Genomic DNA, 18,928 nt, shown 5'->3' on the forward strand with positions numbered 1-18,928 from the left:
AGATAACCAGCTATCCAAGTTCTCCTTATCTTTAATTATTTTTTTTAATGCTCCTTTCCTGTTTGTTACAGCTTGTTCCTCCATTTAACCTTTCTTTAAGCTTTGCCAATTATTTTTCACTCTGACTTTACAATTTATCTAAACGGACACCAGTGTCTTTTCCCTGTAAAAGTTTATTTGTGTACAAAACAAATCGGTTTTGACTTTGACATTTTTTATAAAAAGTCCATAATACATCACAAAACTAAGGCATGTAAAAAAAAATACAGCTGGCTTCCCATGGGTTCAGTGCCTTTTTTCAGTGCCACAGAAATTCAGAGTCCTTGAAGCTTGCTGAAAATACCAAAGAAAAGCAGTATTTAGAAGGTTTATTTTAAAAATAGTTCATAATGTTCTCCTATTTCTTTATCTAGGAAGGACTTGCTAATGTTTTGAACTATTTAAAGACCTAAACTATCTCATGGTGTGATATTTTCTATATTAAAGTAGAAGTTAAATGGGCTGACCCATTATTAATTCCCTGGGAAGGTTTCTCCAACAAAGAGAAGATAAATTTATGCTTTTCCTAATGGATTATACATCATTATTTCAAACAGGTAAATTTGCATCCATTTTAAGCCCATTGTTACATTTTAATACTTTTTTGGTGTTGCAACTGGTTTTTCTCCAGTCAGTGGAATTAAAAAGTGCAGATTTAAAACTCTGTGAAATCAAAGCCTGAAAGTGGCTTCTGGGCTTGATAATTATCACAAAATGAAGTAAATTTTTTTCCTAAATTTAATTAACTCATGTAACATGCATCATCCCCAGAAACAAATCTGCTCCCCAATTAGTTCCCTATCACTGAAAATCAGGCAATCATCTTATTTCACTTTTGAATTGTGCTTCCCATCACTGATATTTGTAATTTCTACATTTATTGCTTTAGTTCTGGGCATTTGGATTTGTTGCACTGCCTAAGTATGAAGTGTAAGTTAAGCTGCTGAAATATTAAAATATTACAAATTTTATGTGGTTTTTATCTTATTTTTCTGATAATCAGAAACTCAGCGCATAAGAAATAAATATTTACCTGTCTTCAACTGTCTTGTTGGAGGGGTAGAACACCTTGAAGCAAAATCCACTTCTGGGGAACGAGCCCTGTGAAGGAAAAAGGGGGGAAAATCCCATTTGTGAGAGGAAAATGGGAGCGCAGGGCTGAGGAGGGAGGGAGGGAGGGAAGGAGGCGCTCACGGGGTTGATGCAGAGGCACTCGCTGCTGGTGACACTGAAGGGGTCGTGTTTGTCAGCCGTGACCAGCACGTCCGGCAGGGGGTAAACCCTCAGCGAGGAATCGTAGGCCCAGAACACGGGGCTGACGTACAGGGGCAGCGGGCTCAGGTGGCCCTGCGACAGGATGGTCTTCACAAACTGCAACCAAAAAAACAAATACACAAACTTTCTAAGTGTTATTGGTTATATGCATTATATCTGGGACAGGATGGTCTTCACAAACTGCAACCAAAAACAAACAAACATTATAAGTGTTAATGGTTATAAGCATTATACCTGCCACAGGATGGTCTTCACAAACTGCAACCAAAAACAAACACAAACATTGTAAGTGTTAATGGTTATAAGCATTATACCTGGGACAGGATGGTCTTCACAAACTGCAACCAAAAACAAACACACAAACATTGTAAGTGTTAATGGTTATAAGCATTATATCTGCAACAGGATGGTCTTCGCAAACTGCAACCAAAAAACAAACACACAAACATTTCATTTTAATCGTTTCACCTGGGATGGAATTGTCTTCACAAACTGCAACCAAAAAACAAACACACAAACATTATAAGTGTTAATGGTTATAAGCATTATACCTGCGACAGGATGGTCTTCACAAACTGCAACCAAAAAAACAAACACACAAACATTGTAAGTGTTATTGGTTATAAGCATTATATCTGCGACAGGATGGTCTTCACAAACTGCAACAAAAAAACCACCAAAAACAAAACAAAACAAAATTTTAAAAAATTAAAAAACAACAACAAAGGAAAAAAACCCACAAACATTTGGTTATAAGCATTATATCTGCGACAGAATGGTCTTCACAAACTGCAACCAAAAACAAACACACAAACATTTGGTTAGAAATATATGAGGTGTTTATCCCCTGGGATAAAATGGTCTTCACAAACTGCAACAAAAACACAAACACACAAACATTATAAACATTACTGGTTATAAGCATTATACCTGCGACAGGATGGTCTTCACAAACTGCAACCAAAAACACAAACACACAAACATTTGGTTTTAATCGTTACACCTGTGTCTTCACAAATTGCAACAGCAAAAACAAACACACAAACATTTGGTTAGAAATATATGAGGTGTTTATCCCCTGGGATAAAATGGTCTTCACAAAATGCAACAAAAAACCCCACAAACACTAGTTTTCAAGCATTACCCCTGGGATAATATGCTCTTCACAAACTGCAAATAAAACCCCACAAATCTTGGTTTGAAGCATTTGCTGCAAGCTCAGTCCACCCCTGCACGTGTCAGTGTGGGTCAATAAAGAGTTAAAGTTTTTAAAACTGGAAATGTTTGGGATTTTTTTGCATCTCATTCCTGCTGATTATTAATGATTTCTAGAGTAAAGCAGTGAGCTGCTCCTTCCTTTCTTCAGCTGTGGGGTTTTAATAATTTTAATAAAAAAGCCTTTTTAAAGGCCAGGATTTGAAGATGTCACAATTATCTCATCAACCAGACTCTCCAGGAGAATCCCTTACCTGTTCCTCCAGCCCAGAAAGCACCAACACTGCCACAACTCTCAATTTTTGGCTTCTATTTTCCTTACTGCTTCCCAGTTAACCACCCTTAAAAAGTCTTTTCCCTGAACTGAAGAAATAATTTGATTTCCAGATGATTTTCCTTTCTTTGGGACAAAATTTCCCTCTCTCTTGTTTTTTTTTTTTTTTTCCCCACTGATGGTTGAATTAAAATAGGCCAAAAAGGAAAAGTGGAGTGTGCAAAAAACAACCTGCAGGAAGTGCTGCAATTTTACATTTTCCTTCCTGGAGAGGCCTGGATGAGGACAGGGAAGTGTCAGGGATGTGAATCCCACAAAACCAAGGCAGCTCAGTGTCCATGGGGTGTTCACAGAAACACTCAGCAAAAACACCTTTCTGAGGCAAAAAACCACAAAAACCTCCTGTAAAATAAATAAAACCACTCTCCATCCATCACTGCCATCAGCCAGGACCACCTGGATGCTTCTCACCCCATTATTTCAGTCAATGCCCCAGCTCCTGCTGTGGATTCACTGAGTGCCGCCACAACCCAGAGCTCACTGATGGGTGAGGAGCAGAATTTCAATTTCAGCTGAGGAGACAAAACAAGCAGATGAATTTTAGAGGAATTTGCTGCTTTACTGCAAATGGCACTGGGGAACCAATCAAATCTTTAAAAAAATGGTAATTTCCATTCAAATTTGCCTTTAGGAATCTTGGCAGGACATTGAGGCTTGGAGGGCAGCTCCACTGTGACAGAATCACTCAATCCCACCTTAAATTATCATGGTCTGAGTTATTTGCTGTCAAAATGTCACGAAAAACAAGAATTCTCAATGTATAAATCCTTCTCACAACCCCTCTGGGTTATTCATGCAGTGTGGCACAAAAATGAGCATCAGAGCCCCCAAAATCCAGCCCTGCTGAGCAGTAAAATTGAAAATCTTGGCAAAAATTGTGAATTAACTCACTCACATGGTTGGGAATGTCCATGGTGCTGCTTGGGAAGCGAACACAGTTCCTGCACATTTTGTTGACCAAATCTTCCCGGAAAATAATGATTTCCTGGGTGCAGTACTGAACCCTGAGAGAAAACAGCAGGGAAATTAATTCAGGTGAACCTGAAAATGAGGGAGATGAATTAGAAAGCTGATCTCCCTCTAACACAGACAACTGAATGAAAATAATACTATCCCTTATATATTAAATATCATTTTTTAGCACTACTTCATTTCTTCACTGATTTTTTATGTCTTAGTGCATTTAAAACTAGTTACAATTCATGAAAGTGAAGAGTTCTATTAATTTGAAAAATTTAAGGCAAATTTTCCTCAAAATTTACATGCTTTGAAAACTATATTTGCACATAATTTATTTTAAAAAATTAGCAGTTACACGGTTACCTGCAGGGATTTGTGGTGAAAACTGAAAATGGCACCAGCTGTCTGAATTCCTGAGTGATATTTTCAGCCAGGGGAGGTCTAAAATAAATAACAGAGGTATCAACAAAGACTCTTACCATCTTTAACTCAAATTTCACTCAAAATTCCAAGATGTGAGGAAGGGAAGCAAACTGACCTTGGCAAAATGGAACCAGGCCCAGGATCTTCAGGACCAGGGACAAACACAAATCGGCTACTGCAAAAAAAAAACAGAAAAAAAAGAAGTTTAACAAATCACTTTTGTATAAACTGATTTAAAACTGGGTCTGATGCTCTGAATTCAGAGAGCAGGAGCCAGGGCAGTATCCCAGGGGGAGGCCTTGGCTCCCTCATTAGCACTTTCCATGCCCAAGCTATTTTAGATAAAATCAAGCTCACCCTGCTCCCAAACAAAGCTGCAGGCCTGTTGCAAAAGCAGCTTTTTATCTGATCACAGCTGCCTCACAAGACACAGAAAATAGGGTAACTCTCAGCTTCTGCAGGCAATGAAAGGCTTCACAAAATAAACAGATTTCCCCTTGCTCTGTACCTTTGGTGGATGCTGGGATATTCACATATAATATCTGCCAGAGCCTTCAAGGAACCTGGGAAAAGCAGGGACAACCCCTGGTTAGAAATAAACAAATAAGCACACCTTGGGTGGATTCCCCTCTGCTGAAAGGGTTTCTTTTCTGCTCTCTTCATTTGTTTGCCAGCATGATTTTAATTCAGTGCACATGTCTGGCTGTTTGCAAGGACCTCACCTTTCAGGGACTGGATTTGATTTCTGCCATATGGTGCAGATGAAAAATTTCCACAGAAGAAAAAGCAGGTGGGAGGTGCAGAGGAATAACCTGGGAGAAGAGAGGGTCTGTGAGTGTCTGTCCCCATCCACTCAGCACCAGCCCATCCCAGGAAAGGCAGCAACTCAAACACCCTCCAGGCTCTGCTGCTATTAATACACCTGACTGATTTTCTTGATCCAGGCTGGTTTTAGCTCAGAAAGGGGATGGCAATGCACAAATGTCACTTGGAGGGAGCCCTGTGGCATTTCCAGGCTGAGCCCCAGCAGTGTTTGTGTGTATCCAACCCCTGCCCCAGCCACAGAATCACACCAAGTGCAATTATTATAAATAATGCCATTTTTAAATGCATTATTGCCTTCAAGAGGAAAACAGCAAACAGGCAGCACTGGGCTGCTATTAACCTCCCTGATCATCCCAATTTAAGGGCTCTGCCAGCATCCAATTCCCCCTCTGGCATTACAAAGCAGCAGTAACTGGAATTGCCTGAGCAGCTTGAGGATCTGATGAGTGCTCACAACCTCACCCATTAACTGCTTCAAAGCAAAGGGGGGGAAAAGAAACCTGATTCCCATCCCTGAAATAAAAATAGAAACAGCTACTCAGGCATTCATCTCACAGCCCAGTTCCTCTCCATTTTCCTGACACACAGAATCACACTTGGATTTACTTCACTGCTTTTCAAAGGGCTGGTAAATAGAAGAGAATTGCTTAGCCCAGAGAAATGGCTCATCAATATTTTGCCTTGCTCTCCCCCACAGCTGCTGGTTCAGTTGATAATTAAGAAGTTATTACTGGCCTGTAGAGTCTCAGAACAGCAAAGGCAAGGTGTGCATCCCTGCATGTGGGCTCAGCACACACAGCTCAGGGAGCAAAGCCCCTTGCTGCCCTCATTCCCTGCAGGCCTGCCTCCAGCCCGCTGTGCCCAGCTCTGATCCGCACACTGAACTGCTGTGGAACTCCGGCCTGACTCTGCTCCTTTGTGCCCAGCTCCCTTTTGGAGAGGAGCAGCTTCCCACCCTGAACTCTGGGCTGCTTTCAAACTCACACTCCCACTGTGCCCCAGGCAGGAGGGACAGGCTGTTCCCAAACTCACGGAGCAATTCTGAAATGCTGCTTTATATTGCATAAATGTTTTATCCAGTGCTGTCCCCATTACTGATCCCAGAATCCTGCAGTGACTTGGGTGGGAAGGGACCTTAAATCCCATCCCATTCCACCCCATTCCATGGGCAGGGACATCTCCCACTGTCCCAGGCTGCTCCCAGCCCATCCAGCCTGGCCTTGGGATGCAGGGGCAGCCCCAGCTGCTCTGGCAATTCCAGCCCAGCCAGGAATTCCCAATTCCCAATCTCCCATCTGGCAGTGGGCAGCAATGCTCATCTCTCTCAATTAAGGAATTAGCCTTCAAGCTAAACCCAGGAAGGACTTCCAGGAGCAAGGGAAACATTCCTATCACAACCCAGAAAATGGCCAAAACCCTGTTTGCACTAAGAATGTATAGAAACCAATCAGGCAAACAAGGTTCAGAGTGCAAGCAACTCTCCCCTACCTGCAAACATCATGTGAAGCTTTTCCAGCACCTCTGCTTGGTCCAGCCACACATCGGACACAAACACAAACATGGCATCCTCGTTCTCCTCCTCCAGCTGCCTCAGCTTGGCAGAAGCCTTCACTGATGTTGAGGAAGGGCCCCCAAAGAAGTTGATGTTCCCATAGAAGGCTCTGCAGCATTGAAATGCCCCAGTCAGGACCCCAGCATGGTTTGGGTTCAAAGGGACTTCAGAGCTCATCCCATTCCAGTGGGATCCATCCCACTGTCCCAGGGATCCACTCTCCCAGCAACAAGGAGTTTCTGATTCCCATGGAACAGCTGCCTGGCCTGGCCATTGAGAAGGGTTTACATCCCCATTTCCATTAATAAGCACAACCCAAAGGGTTGTGGAAGGGTTTTTCTGCCAATCCTGCAGTGCCTCCAAGCCCAGAACTGCTTCCTTAAAATGAGATTTATTTTAAAGCATTTGGGGAGGAGGAAGAATAACAGACTTGAATGTCAGAGAAATTACAAAATAACAATGATCTTACTTAGAAAGCCCTGGGAAAACATGGAGTGAGGCTGCCAAAAGTCACTTTTGTACCTCGTGGTAGCAGAAGGCTCAGTGGGCGGAAATCCAAAAGCGTTCACATGGAAAACTTCATCTTCATACCAGCCTAGGAGGTTTTGGAAGAGCAAAACAGCACAAGAACCCTTGAGTTTTTCCAAGAGCATCATGTCCCAGACATTAGTCAGAGCTGGCAGCCGTGCTGCACTGCCAGCCCCAGCCTCCACCAATCCCTCTCTGTGGCAGCACAACCAGAGCAGGGAATGAGCTGGGTGGAAAAAGGGCTGAGAGGGAAATCAACTTTGTTTGTAAACCCAGTTATTCCTGCGAGTGGATTTGCTGCACAGCCACAGAACAACCCCTGAAGCACACAAGGATTGCCTGATTTTGCTGGCCCCATCCCACTGCTCCTTGTCTCAAACCCCACTGCTGAGAACAGAAGGAACTTGGTGATTTATTGATTTATTTATTTATTTGTCCCCACTCTCATTTCTGCTCCCAGCTTCTTCTTACAAGCAGAAAACACCCCAGAAAACAGACTGAGACCATGGATCTTGCACAGAGGAACATTCCACAGACAGAAATAGCCTCTTTTTTTCCCCCTTTTTTTTTTTTTTTTTTTTTGCTAAAACAAGGCTCCAAAACTGCAAGCTCTTACATCATCCTAATGAGAAGCCTCATTAAAAAGCTTTGCCAGCACGCAGCAGTATTTTCAGACCATTAAATCATTCCTCTGGTTATTCCAGGCTGTCTTCCTAATCCACTCATAACTTCCCCAAGCATGCTGGGGCCAATCCTCAAAGCTGCTCACGTTCCCCAAAACCCCCAAATTCCTCCTCTCTGCCTGCAGAGCCACAGCAAAAGCTGAAGGCCAAAAAATGTCAGTGATGGTCACCAAAATGAGACTTCTCTGCTCAGCCACAGCTTGAGCAGAATAATTTATTACAAGCTAAAACATAAAGCCAGAGTGCTTTACCTTCTGCCAGAACAAAGGAGGATTCAGTGTACAACCCACTGTGGAACTGGTGAGGGAAGGTTAAGGAATGTATTTTTCTTAGATTTAAAGTAAGTTTTGGAAGCAAAATTTTGCTAATGGATTTGGACAGCACTGAAAGGTCACAGGCTGCCTGAAGAGCCTGGAAATTGCCTGGTACCCCAGCAGGTAAGCCCAGAGAGAGCCCAGGAACTGGAGCAGGCTCTGCTTCCATGGGGAGGGAAAGCCCAGTGTCCAAGGGAAAGGCAGGACCAGGAATTGCAAACGAAGGAGAAAGAGCTGCAGCTGCCAAGATGGAATCCTGAACGGTCAGCATTGATTTGCTGTTCAGTTTCAGATCCTGCAGCTCCACAGGGAATTCCATCACAACAAAAGGATATTGCTTTACTAAGGTCTAGCTGCACCACTCCTGTGGGGTCTTCTAGGAAAAACTTCCCCTACAAAACAGGATTCATTAACAAAGCAAAATACAGCAAACACACTAATACTTCAATCACAAACATCTATCTGTCAGCATTTAGAAATCATTTGGTTGGTTTAATGTTTTAAGGTGGCAAGAAATGAAAATAATGTCATTTATAGGAAATGTATCTCAGCAGCTTCCCTGGGAGCTGCTGCAGTTGGGATTGCTGCTGCTCCCCTCCCTGAAATCACAGTGCAAGTCCAAACTCAGCCACTGGAAGCTCCAGCCCCTCAAGAAGGGACAAGCCAAAAATTCCTCACTGCTTCTGGTTGCTGACATAAAAAATTTATAGTGGGAAGACAAATAAAGACATTTCCACACACGCTGGCACTGAATGCCTGTGGAAAAGTCTCTCAGAATGAGTCATGAAGTTTTCTCGTTTTTAATGTATTACAGCACTGAATGAGCAGTGATCAGAGACCCCACAGCAAAAAGGAACTCACCTTGAGCTGAGTGATCATGCCCAGCACAATGAGCAGTGATCAGAGACCCCACAGCAAAAGGAACTCACCTCTTGAGCTGAGTGATCATCCCCAGCACAATGAGCAGTGATCAGAGACCCCACACAAAAAGGAACTCACCTCCTTGAGCTGAGTGATCATGCCCAGCACAATGAGCACTGAACAGAGACCCCACAGCAAAAAGGAACTCACCCCTTGAGCTGAGTGATCATCCCCAGCACAATGAGCAGTGATCAGACCCCACACAAAAAGGAACTCACCTTGAGCTGAGTGATCATCCCCAGCACAATGAGCAGTGATCAGAGACCCCAAAGAGAAAAAGGAACTCACCTCCTTGAGCTGAGTGATCATCCCCAGCACAATCACTTCTCCCACCTTAGCTGGACTGCCCAACAGAGTCTCCACTGTCTTTAGCTGGGGTCAAAGGCAAAGAATCCAATCAGAGTCAAATCAAACCCTCCAAACTCAAACTGCCTTGCTTGCTTTTCCCCCCAAAGCCCCACACAGGACATGGCTGTGCATGAACACCCAGCTGAGCCAGAGGATCCAGGCTCGTCACCAAAATCTGAGCTTATTTCTGAATGTGCCTTAGGAGATTCCCAATAGTGGCTGCTAGCATAAAGAACTGTGGTCATTATTTGGATTAAAACTGCAAAGAACTCCCAGCTTCTTACCTGGAATTTGTTCTTGGTATCATCAGGATGAGCATCCACTGGGGAAGGAGTGAACAGCTCATGTCTGTGAGTCCTCTGCACAAACCAAAATTGAAGTGATTGAGTTTAAAAAGAAACGAGCACTGCCAAAAAGCCAGTTTGCTACAAGCACTATGCAAAACAGAAAGTTCTTCAGAAAGAAGAAAGTAAGAACTTCAGAAAGTTCTGACTCCGTTCAACAACTTTTAATAATTCTTTCGACAAGAATTTACTTCCAAGAAGCAGATTATCAATAACACCAGATCATAAAACTAAGCCTAAAAACGCATTGGGTAATAAAATAAGCCTAAAAAAAAGTGTCATGAAAGCATCTGTGAGGCCGCTAAGGAAGTTCTTGGTGACAAGCTGGGAGGCAGAGGGTTTGTGAGGGAGAGCAGGGTGTGTGTCCGGAAGGAGCAGGGAGAGCAGGGTGTGTGTCTGGGAGGAGCAGGGTGTGTGTCTGGAAGGAACAGGAGAGCAGGGTGTGTTTCTGGAAGGAGAAAGGGAGAGCAGGGTGTGTGTCTGGGAGGAGCAGGGTGTGTTTCTGGAAGGAGCAGGGTGTGTGTCTGGGAGGAGCAGGGTGTGTTCCGGAGGAGCAGTGTTTTGAGAGCAGGGTTCTGGAAAGGCGGTGTGTTCCAGGGAGGAGCAGGGTGTGTTCTGGGAGAGCGAGTGTTCAGGAGCAGAGCAGGTGTGTTTCTGGAGCAGGAGAGCAGGGTGTGTGTCTGGAGGAGCGGTTTGGAGAGCAGGGATACGGAGGAGCAGGCTGTGTTTCTGGAAGGAGCAGGGTGTGTGTCTGGGAGGAGCAGGGTGTGTCTGGAAGGAGCAGGTGTTTCTGGAGGAGCAGGAGAGCAGGTGTGTTTCTGGAGGAGCAGGGTGTTCGGAGGCAGGTGTGTGTCTGGAAGGAGCAGAGAGCGGTGTGTTCTGGAGGCAGGGTGTGTTTCTGGGAGGAGCAGGGAGCAGGGTGTGTGTCTGGAAGCTGCAGGGTGTGTGTCCGGAAGCTGCAGGCTGTGTGTCTGGAAGGAGCAGGGTGTGTGTCTGGAAGAAGCAGGAGGGCAGGGTGTGTGTCTGGAAGCTGCAGGCTGTGTTTTTGGAAGCTGCAGGGTGTGTGTCCGGGAGGAGCAGGGTGTGTTTCTGGAAGGAGCAGGAGGGCAGGCTGTGTGTCCGGAAGCTGCAGGCTGTGTGTCGGAGAGCAGTGTGTTTCTGGAGAGGAGCAGTGGTCTGAAGGAGCAGGTGTGTTCTGGAGGAGCAAGACAGGTGTGTGTTGAGAGCAGGCAGCTGTGTGTCCGAGCTGCAGGCTGTGTGTCGAAAGCAGGAGGCGTTGTGTTGGAACTGCGGGCGTGTGTCCGCAGCTGCGCTGTGTTTCTGGAAGGAAGTTGTTCCGGCAGCTGCAGGCTCCCTCCCGTCGCTCTCACCTGCTGCACGATGCTGTAGCGCTCCCGGAACAGCTCCGCCTTGTCCCGGGCAGTCCCAAACAAACTGGGCCTGGGCAGGTCAGTCATGGCCAGGCTGCAGGGAACCAACACAACCCCAGCGTCACACAGGGATATTCCCACAGATTCCTGATCTCAAAGGCCTGCGAGGCTGCAAAAGCTGCACCCTGATTTAGGCACATTCCTGAGTTTCTGCATTTCTGCCTCCATTTCATTCCCCTCTAACCCACAGGCCTTGAGATTTATCCTTCCACCCAAAGAGACCTCTGCAGAAATCCATTTTAAAAAAAGCAGTTATGCCTTTAAGCAGTTGTGAACAAAAGCATTATTCCTGCAGTTTCTCACCAGCTGCTCCTAATTTTTCTTTGTTACTGTTAGGAGCTCTCCTTAGAAACCCCCCCAGGGCTTCAGGGAGCTGCAAGATACAGATTAAGAAATAGATACAGGCAACAGACTGATCAAATTTATTAAAAAAATAAATTTAAACAGCCCAATGTGAGAAAAAAAATAACCCCAAACTACCTTTGGTGATGTATGACCTTAGCCTTACTGTCTTTTTTATTCATTAGGTGGAATAAACTTGGTTTATGGTCTTAAACATTTATTACTTTTCTCACTCAGGCTTCAGCTGAACAGAGCCAAGAGGGAAAGATTAAAACCAGACTTATCCTGTAGAGGTTTGGTTCTTAAAAGAGGAAGTGCTTGAAATTTAAAATACGAGGGACTTACGGCAGAAACTTCTTTCTTTCTGAATTATAAATAAAACGTGGGATGTCAAAGGCTCCAATAATGTTGAAAACATTTTCTCTGAAATAAGAACAGTGACAGCGTTAACTGAGTGTTACCTTCCAAGCAAAACCCCTCTGTTAATCCATGAAGTGGGTGAAACAAATGACAAATTGTGTTGTTCACTATCATCACCACTTCTCTTTCTATTTTCTTTTCTATTTCTTAGTCTATTTACTAGTCTATTTTCTTCTTCATCTTTCAGTTAAATAATGAAAAAGACTCGTCCCTGTGATCTGTAGAGTTTTTCCCTTCAGGACTCTGCACTGAGAATCTGTACAAATGGATTTCTCTTCACTTCTGGAGCAGAAAAAACCTACACTGAGTATAAAAAAGCACCACAAAGAAGAGTCACCCTCACACCATCTGCATCATAAAGATTCCAATGGCAAGGAGCAAAGCTAAACCCAAATTTTCTCCATCCTGAGAGACGGGGGATGACAGGATCTAATTGACATGCCCAGCAAACCATCTCTTTTCATGCCCTGCATCAATGATGTGAACACGAAAGGAAACACATCCATCAGCATCAAAATGTTCTCAGAAACTCCAGTAATTGCTCCACACTTTGTTATCACAGAAGGGAAATCAATCAGGGCTTCAAAAAACTAAACACAAAAGCAGGAGCAGGCACCCCAGAGGAAAACTTCTCCAAAGTGCTTTCAGAAAAGAAAGGAACAAAAGCAACTTGAGATAACTTTCATCTAGAGCAAAGCAAATAAAGCATGGCCAGAAGTGTTGGTTAATATTCCACCTGCAGCACACCCAGCACAACCCCAGGAGCTGAATTCCAGAATTCCAGGTTCTGCTCAGGGCCCCTGGAGGCCCAGCCATGAGAACGAAGGCTCCAAGGAGCAACCTGGTGATGCCTCGTGCAGGCTGCCCTAGAGCAGAGGCTGGATGGAGCTCCAGAATAAAGCAGGGATTTATCCAAAGCATCTCCTCCATGGATCCACCTTGGGCAGCACCAGAGCCCAGCCAGGGCTGCACCCAAGATCAACCAAAATGGCCCCAAAATGCACGGCCGGGCACGGGCTCTGTCCCTGGGATCAGTTCTGCTCCATTTGCACCTTGCAGTTCATTGTCCCATCCCAGCTTTAGCCCAGGCAGTCCCACCCTGCTTGTTTTTCTCTCTGCAGCCCACGGGGTTTGTGCTCTGGGGCTGAGATTTGGGTCATTTGTCCTTGGTGCCCAGCTGGAGCAGGAATTGTTTTGTGTCCCTGCTCTGTGCACAGAGCTCAGAACTGCCCCTCATCAGAACCATCCCTGATATGGAGCCCAGACCCTCCCACTAAAGCAGCACAGAATGTGAAAATATAGAAGTTAAACCTGAGGCACCACTGGAGCAAAGGCAAAAGCACAAGAGAGCAATGCCTGCAGACAGTGCCTGGCACTCCTGTCCCCAGGAGGAACAGGGAAATGCCAGCAGCTGCCACAAGTGCCCAGAGCATTTGTAATGTCACCCTACATGGCCTCATCCGGGGCACGGCTGCATTCCTGGACTGCTGCTTCCACCAGGGGCTGCTCAATCATGTTGGATGACACTGGAAAGAAAAATCCCAAGGGTTAAACCTGCAGCAAGGAAGGAAGTGAGTCTCCAACATCTCACATTCAATGGCTGAGTCTCCTCACAGGAACACGCACAAATAATTCATGTATGGATCACTTCATATTGCCACCAAAAGGACACATTCCATTGGGGAAAAAATACCCCAAACATGCAGAACAAGACAATTATAGTTTATGCAAAGCTGCCAAATATATCACAAATGTGTTAGAGCTGAGCTCTCACATTCTGGAGGCTAATTTGGTTCCAGAACATTATCACAAGGATTGCTGCCTGAAGTATTTCAACACAGTTGTAGAGACAGGCACATTGTTGTTTTCATTAATTTATACTGATAACTTAAATGAGTTTGAAGGCCTCCCCACACTCATAGGTAAGAATTTCTTCAAAATATTCCATTAAAATATTCCTTCAAAATATTTCGTCAAATATTCCATCAAAATATTCCTTCACATTATTCTTTCAAAATATTTCATCAAAATATTCCTTCAAAATATCCCATCAAAATATTCCTTCAAATTATTCCTTCAAAATATTCACTCAAAATATTCCATCAAAATATTCCTTCAAAATATCCCTTCAAAATATTCCTTCAAAATATTCCTTCAAATTATTCTTTCAAAATATTCCTTCAAAATTATTCCTTCAAAATATTCATTCAAAATATTCATTCAAAATATTCCTTCAAAATCTCCCATCCAGTCCTGCCCTCTGACAGTGGGAAGCCATTCCCTGTTTCCTGTCCCTCCAATGTGCAAAAAAAAAAAAAAATTTAATATTTAAAATTGCAGTTTCAGGTACAAAGATGTCCAAACAAACTTTTAGTAATTGTCACATTGTCACAAATCTCAGTGTTTAACCAAAATAAAAGGCCAAAAAATACATTTATCTCAATCAACCCTTTATATCACAATGACACCTCAGTGCCTCTGCTGCCAGTCACTGTCTTTGTCTTGGTGACATCAGAACTGCCAGGAAAATTGGCTCCAAAAAAAAGGAATTGTTTACTTACAAGGCTGTTTTTCAACTGCATCGATGACATTTTCAATTATTTCATCAAGTTCTCCCTCACTGGTGGACTGGAAAGCTTCAGTGAGATACTTCAGGGCATCCCTAATCCCAGAGGAGAAAGCACAAAAAGCAATCAGTGTTCAATAGCTGACACAAACTGTGCTGATTTTGGCAGGTGTGCACATCAGCACCACATGGTTTGTGGTTAAAAAGCAGAAATAATCAGAAATAATTAGCTCTGTATAATAGCACGTTGCTTTAAGTCAAAGAAAAAAATCATTGGGATTGAAAATATCAAGGGAAAGATGTGGAGAACCTCAGCCTCACACAAAATATTCCATGTTGGAAGGGAATTCTGGAGACACTGTGGTCCAACCTTGCCCTGAAAGCAGGAGAAAGTTGCATATTTATTGTGCAGGGCCCTGTGGAGCCAAGCCTTGAGAGCTTCCAGTGGGGGAGATCCCAGCACTTCTCTACTCCATCACATCCCAACCACGACAGAGAGAGAATTTAATTGATATTAACACACACGAGAAAGAAAGGGAAAATAAGAGTGATGGGAGACCAAATCTCTTTTAAATCATGACACCTTCCATTGCAAGCAGGAATCCCTTCTCATTGACCTTGGCATCTCTAAATAACACATCCTATTATACTGGAAATACACTATTCCTGTATTTGAAAATGCCATTGCTTCCTCTAGCAAAGAGTGCTGAGCACAAGACCGGCAAGTGGAACTCAGATCCCAGCGCTGTCAGGGTCAGAGGCTGACAAAAACACTCAACCAAACACCCGGCACCAGCATCAGGGAGGGCTGCAAGAGACCTTTGGTGGCACCCAGGGTCATGAGAGGGATGGATGGACAGACGGAGGGATGGATGGACAGAAGGAAGGGGCGCGCAGCAGCGGGCCAGGCTAAAGTTGGCTTTGGAGGAGCTCTCAGAGGCCTCGATGCAGGGGAAGGAGGAAAAGCGGGGAAACGCAGCCCCGGCCGCGGGGGACGCGGAGCGGCCCCGGTCCCATCCCCATCCCGCACCGGCGCTCCCCGGGCCCGAGCCCGCCCGGGGCCGATCCCTGCGGGGCCGGAGCAAGATCTGGGACCGGAGCAGGATCCGGGGCTGGGGCAGTGTCCGGGACCGGAGCAGGGTCGGGCCCGGCGCTACTCACGGGCGCAGGACGAGCCCCCGCAGCCGGAACGCGGAGCTCAGGCGGCGCCGCAGCCGCTCGGGCTCCATGGCGGCGATGGCGCCAAAAGCGGCCGGGCCGCCCCCTCAGGCCGGGCCGGCCCCGCTGCGGGAGGAGCCGGGCACGGCCCCGCTCTGCCCGGCTGGGAACAGCGCCGGTGCCCGACCCGGCTTGGAGCAGCGATTGTCTCCTGAACTGGCACTGATGGGCACCGCCAGTGCTGAGGGCAGCTCCGGGCCGCTCCTGGCGGGAGACATAGAGGGGCTGGAGCGGGGCTGGAGCTGGGAAGGGTCTGGAGCCCCAGGAGAGGCTGAGGGAGCTGGGGAGGGGTTGGAGAATCTCTGAGGAGCCGGGCAGGGCCTGCAGAATCCCTGAGGAGCCGGGCAGGGGCTGCAGAATCCCTGAGGAGCTGGGCAGGGGCTGCAGAATCCCTGAGGAGCTGGGCAGGGCTGCAGAATCCCTGAGGAGCGGCAGGCGCAGAATCCCTGAGGGAGCCGGGCAGGGGCTGCAGAATCCCTGAGGAGCCGGGCAGGGGCTGCAGAATCCCTGAGGAGCCGGGCAGGGCTCACCTGGAGCAAAGCAGGCCCAGGGGCCCTTGTGGCTCTGCACAGCTCCTGCCAGGAGGGCACAGCCGGGGGGGTCGGGCTCTGCTCCAGGGAACAGGGACAGGAGCAGAGGGAACGGCCTCAGGCTGGGCCGGGGCAGCTCAGGGTGGGCACAGCAGGAATTTCCCCATGGAAAGGTTTGTCCAGCCCTGGCACAGATTTTCAGGGCAGTGGTGGAGTCGCCATCCTTGGAAAGATTTAAACACCGTCTGGATATGGGATATGGGGACACGGGGCAGTGGTGGCCTTGGCAGATTCCACATTCATAGAGGGCTTTTCCTACCTCAATAATTCCCTGATTCCATAAAACACTTGCTGTGACTGACACAAGTTACCCAATCCAATTATCCACACTATCACTTTATTCCTTTGTAGCTCACAATATTTCTCCCTGCTCTTTCCCTGCAGGCCCAGCACAGGCTCCTCTGCATCTCCAGTTCTCCAGAGTCTCTCACTTCAGATTTTCTTGGCACAAAAAATCCATCAAACACATCTGACTGTGAATTGGTCCTGTGAGCGCAGGATGCTCTCCAGGGCTGTTTTTACATAATCACAGCATCCCAGAATGGTTTGGATGAGAAAAGACCTTAAAACTCATCTCATCCCACCCCCTGCCATGGCAGGGACATTTTCCACTGTCCCAAGTTGCTCCAAGCCTCATCCAGCCTCTCCTTGGGCACTGCCAGGGATCCAGGGGCAGTCACAGTTCCAGCATTGTGGAGCAGCTGCCTTCTCTCCAGATGGAAAACACCTGATACTTCATTCAAACACTCATCCCCATCTCTCAAAGTACAGCTTTGATTCCACAGAAGGCTCACAAAGCAACTCTTGAAAGAGTTTGATCAAAAGACTACAGGGATTTACAGACAGACAGAAAATGTCAGCTATTTTCTGCAGCCCATTCTCAACTGCAAAATTTATAATTGCTCCTCATTGGGGAGTGAGCTCATGGGTGAAGCTGCTGCTGCTCTCTTCAGACAAAGCTGCCATCTGACAGGTCTCAGCTATTTTGGCAGGAAATATGATTCATTTTTTGTCACAGGCATGCAGCTAGGTGCACATTATAAGCCCAATTCTTACATAAGTACCTTCATTTGCTAAAATTACTGCTTATTCTCCTTCTAAGAAAACCTGCTCCTGCCATTCAGCTCCTGTCTCGCCACATGAAGGAAGGGGCACCTGGAGAAGGGATGTGCCCCTTGTCCAAAAATAGTTTTCTCTGAAGCTGTGACCAACCAGGGAATGCAAAGCACACTCCTACAGCATCCTGCTGGATTTGGGGGCTCTCTTGGCTTGCCTGGAGCCTCCCACCAGAGATATAAAAGTATTCCAGCGTGAGCTGCAGCCTTGTGTTCCACTGAGCCATCTGCAGCTCTGCAAGCCGGGCCCAGATCTTTGTTTCTGTCACCTCCTGTGGCTTTGCTGGACATCACAGCAGCTGGAGAGGGACTGGAGAGAGCCCAGTGCTCCAGATCAGCCAGCGTGGATCTGCCTGGATCCATGGAACTGTTTTGTTACACTGACAAACAGCTCATTTCCATGTCTGTCACTGCTCCACTGGCAAAATCCCATCTCCTGAGAGAGCACATGGCAGCTCTGCCTGACCCAGAGCTCTGTGGATAGAGTTTGTCTGCTTCCATGGCTTTTCACCTCTTCCCAATGCTGACTCCTGCATTTTACCCACCATCCCAATGTACCTTGCCTCATTTTAGGACTTCAGGACAGGTCCTGATCTCTGTGTCACCACTGAGAGAATACCTGGAGCTGGGCCAGGGCAGGTTTGGGTTGGATCTCAGGAAAGGTTCTTCCTCCAGAGGATGCTGGCACTGCCCAGGCTGCCCAGGGAATGGGCACAGCCCCAGAGCTGCAGGAGCTGCCAGGGATGCCCAGGGTGGGATTTTGGGGGTCTGTGCAAGGCAGGAGCTGCCCTGGATGATCCCTGGGGGTCCCTTCCAGCTCAGGAGTCTGTGATTAATATTACTAGTTTATCCATGTATATATTATGTATCATCAACATTTATAGATATATATTATATAAATATAATATACATTTATCAATATATATAAAATGTATAATTAACATTGCCCCCCCCTAGATCCAACAGTGGAAGTATGTGTCCTACTGTCACAAGAAAATCCTGACAATTACTTTCTGGTGCCCTTTTATAAGATGCTAAAATGCACATTTCTCCCAAGTTCTACTCTACTATTTCTGAAGAGCTGTACCTGTTTTATTTTGAATTCTATTCATTCAGCTGGACACAGAGTTCAGCTGGAACTGACTCAGTTGTTGATAAAACAGAGTAAGAACTGGAACTGTCCAGCTGTTTAATTACTATCAGGTACTATTTCATAGCTGCTGCTTCTGGCTTGTCTTACCTTCAGAGAGACAGGGAGTTCTGCTGTGCTTGCCTGATCACAGAATCCACAGGAACACGGAATGGTTTGGGTTGAAATGGACATTAAAGTCGATTTCATTCCACTGCTGCCATGGCAGGGACACCTCCCACCGTCCCAGGTGGATCCAGCCCCAGTGTCCAGCCTGGCCTTGGGCACTGCCAGGGATGCAGGGGCAGCCACAGCTGCTCTGGCAATTCCAGCCCAGCCCCTCCCCACCCTCCCAGC

The 18,928-nt window shown here is 46.2% G+C and overlaps 1 protein-coding gene across 3 annotated transcripts; it reads right to left on the reverse strand.

Annotated features, from left to right (window-relative positions):
- Window positions 1–153: 153 nt before the first annotated feature.
- On the reverse strand, window positions 154–18,836 carry POLE2 (DNA polymerase epsilon 2, accessory subunit). Of its 3 annotated transcripts, none has more exons than XM_064716012.1 (20): window positions 18,683–18,836; window positions 14,515–14,615; window positions 13,404–13,479; window positions 11,879–11,956; window positions 11,132–11,225; window positions 9,702–9,776; window positions 9,358–9,441; window positions 8,484–8,540; window positions 8,086–8,134; window positions 7,146–7,218; window positions 6,560–6,732; window positions 4,969–5,058; window positions 4,755–4,809; window positions 4,362–4,421; window positions 4,187–4,264; window positions 3,759–3,867; window positions 1,629–1,652; window positions 1,234–1,410; window positions 1,073–1,140; window positions 154–333 (listed from the first exon to the last, which is right to left on the reverse strand). In XM_064716012.1, the coding sequence occupies exons 3-20, from the start codon at window positions 13,466–13,468 to the stop codon at window positions 315–317; spliced, it is 1,428 nt and encodes a 475-aa protein (XP_064572082.1). In that variant the 5' UTR covers window positions 13,469–13,479; window positions 14,515–14,615; window positions 18,683–18,836; the 3' UTR covers window positions 154–314. The 3 variants fall into 3 exon arrangements, with proteins under 3 accessions (XP_064572082.1, XP_064572080.1, XP_064572081.1); XM_064716010.1 differs by lacking the exon at window positions 18,683–18,836 and adding an exon at window positions 15,681–15,877; XM_064716011.1 differs by lacking the exons at window positions 1,629–1,652; window positions 18,683–18,836 and adding an exon at window positions 15,681–15,838.
- Window positions 18,837–18,928: the final 92 nt, after the last annotated feature.

This window comes from Zonotrichia leucophrys, chromosome 5 (assembly GCF_028769735.1).
Source record: "Zonotrichia leucophrys gambelii isolate GWCS_2022_RI chromosome 5, RI_Zleu_2.0, whole genome shotgun sequence".
NCBI lineage: Eukaryota > Metazoa > Chordata > Aves > Passeriformes > Passerellidae > Zonotrichia > Zonotrichia leucophrys.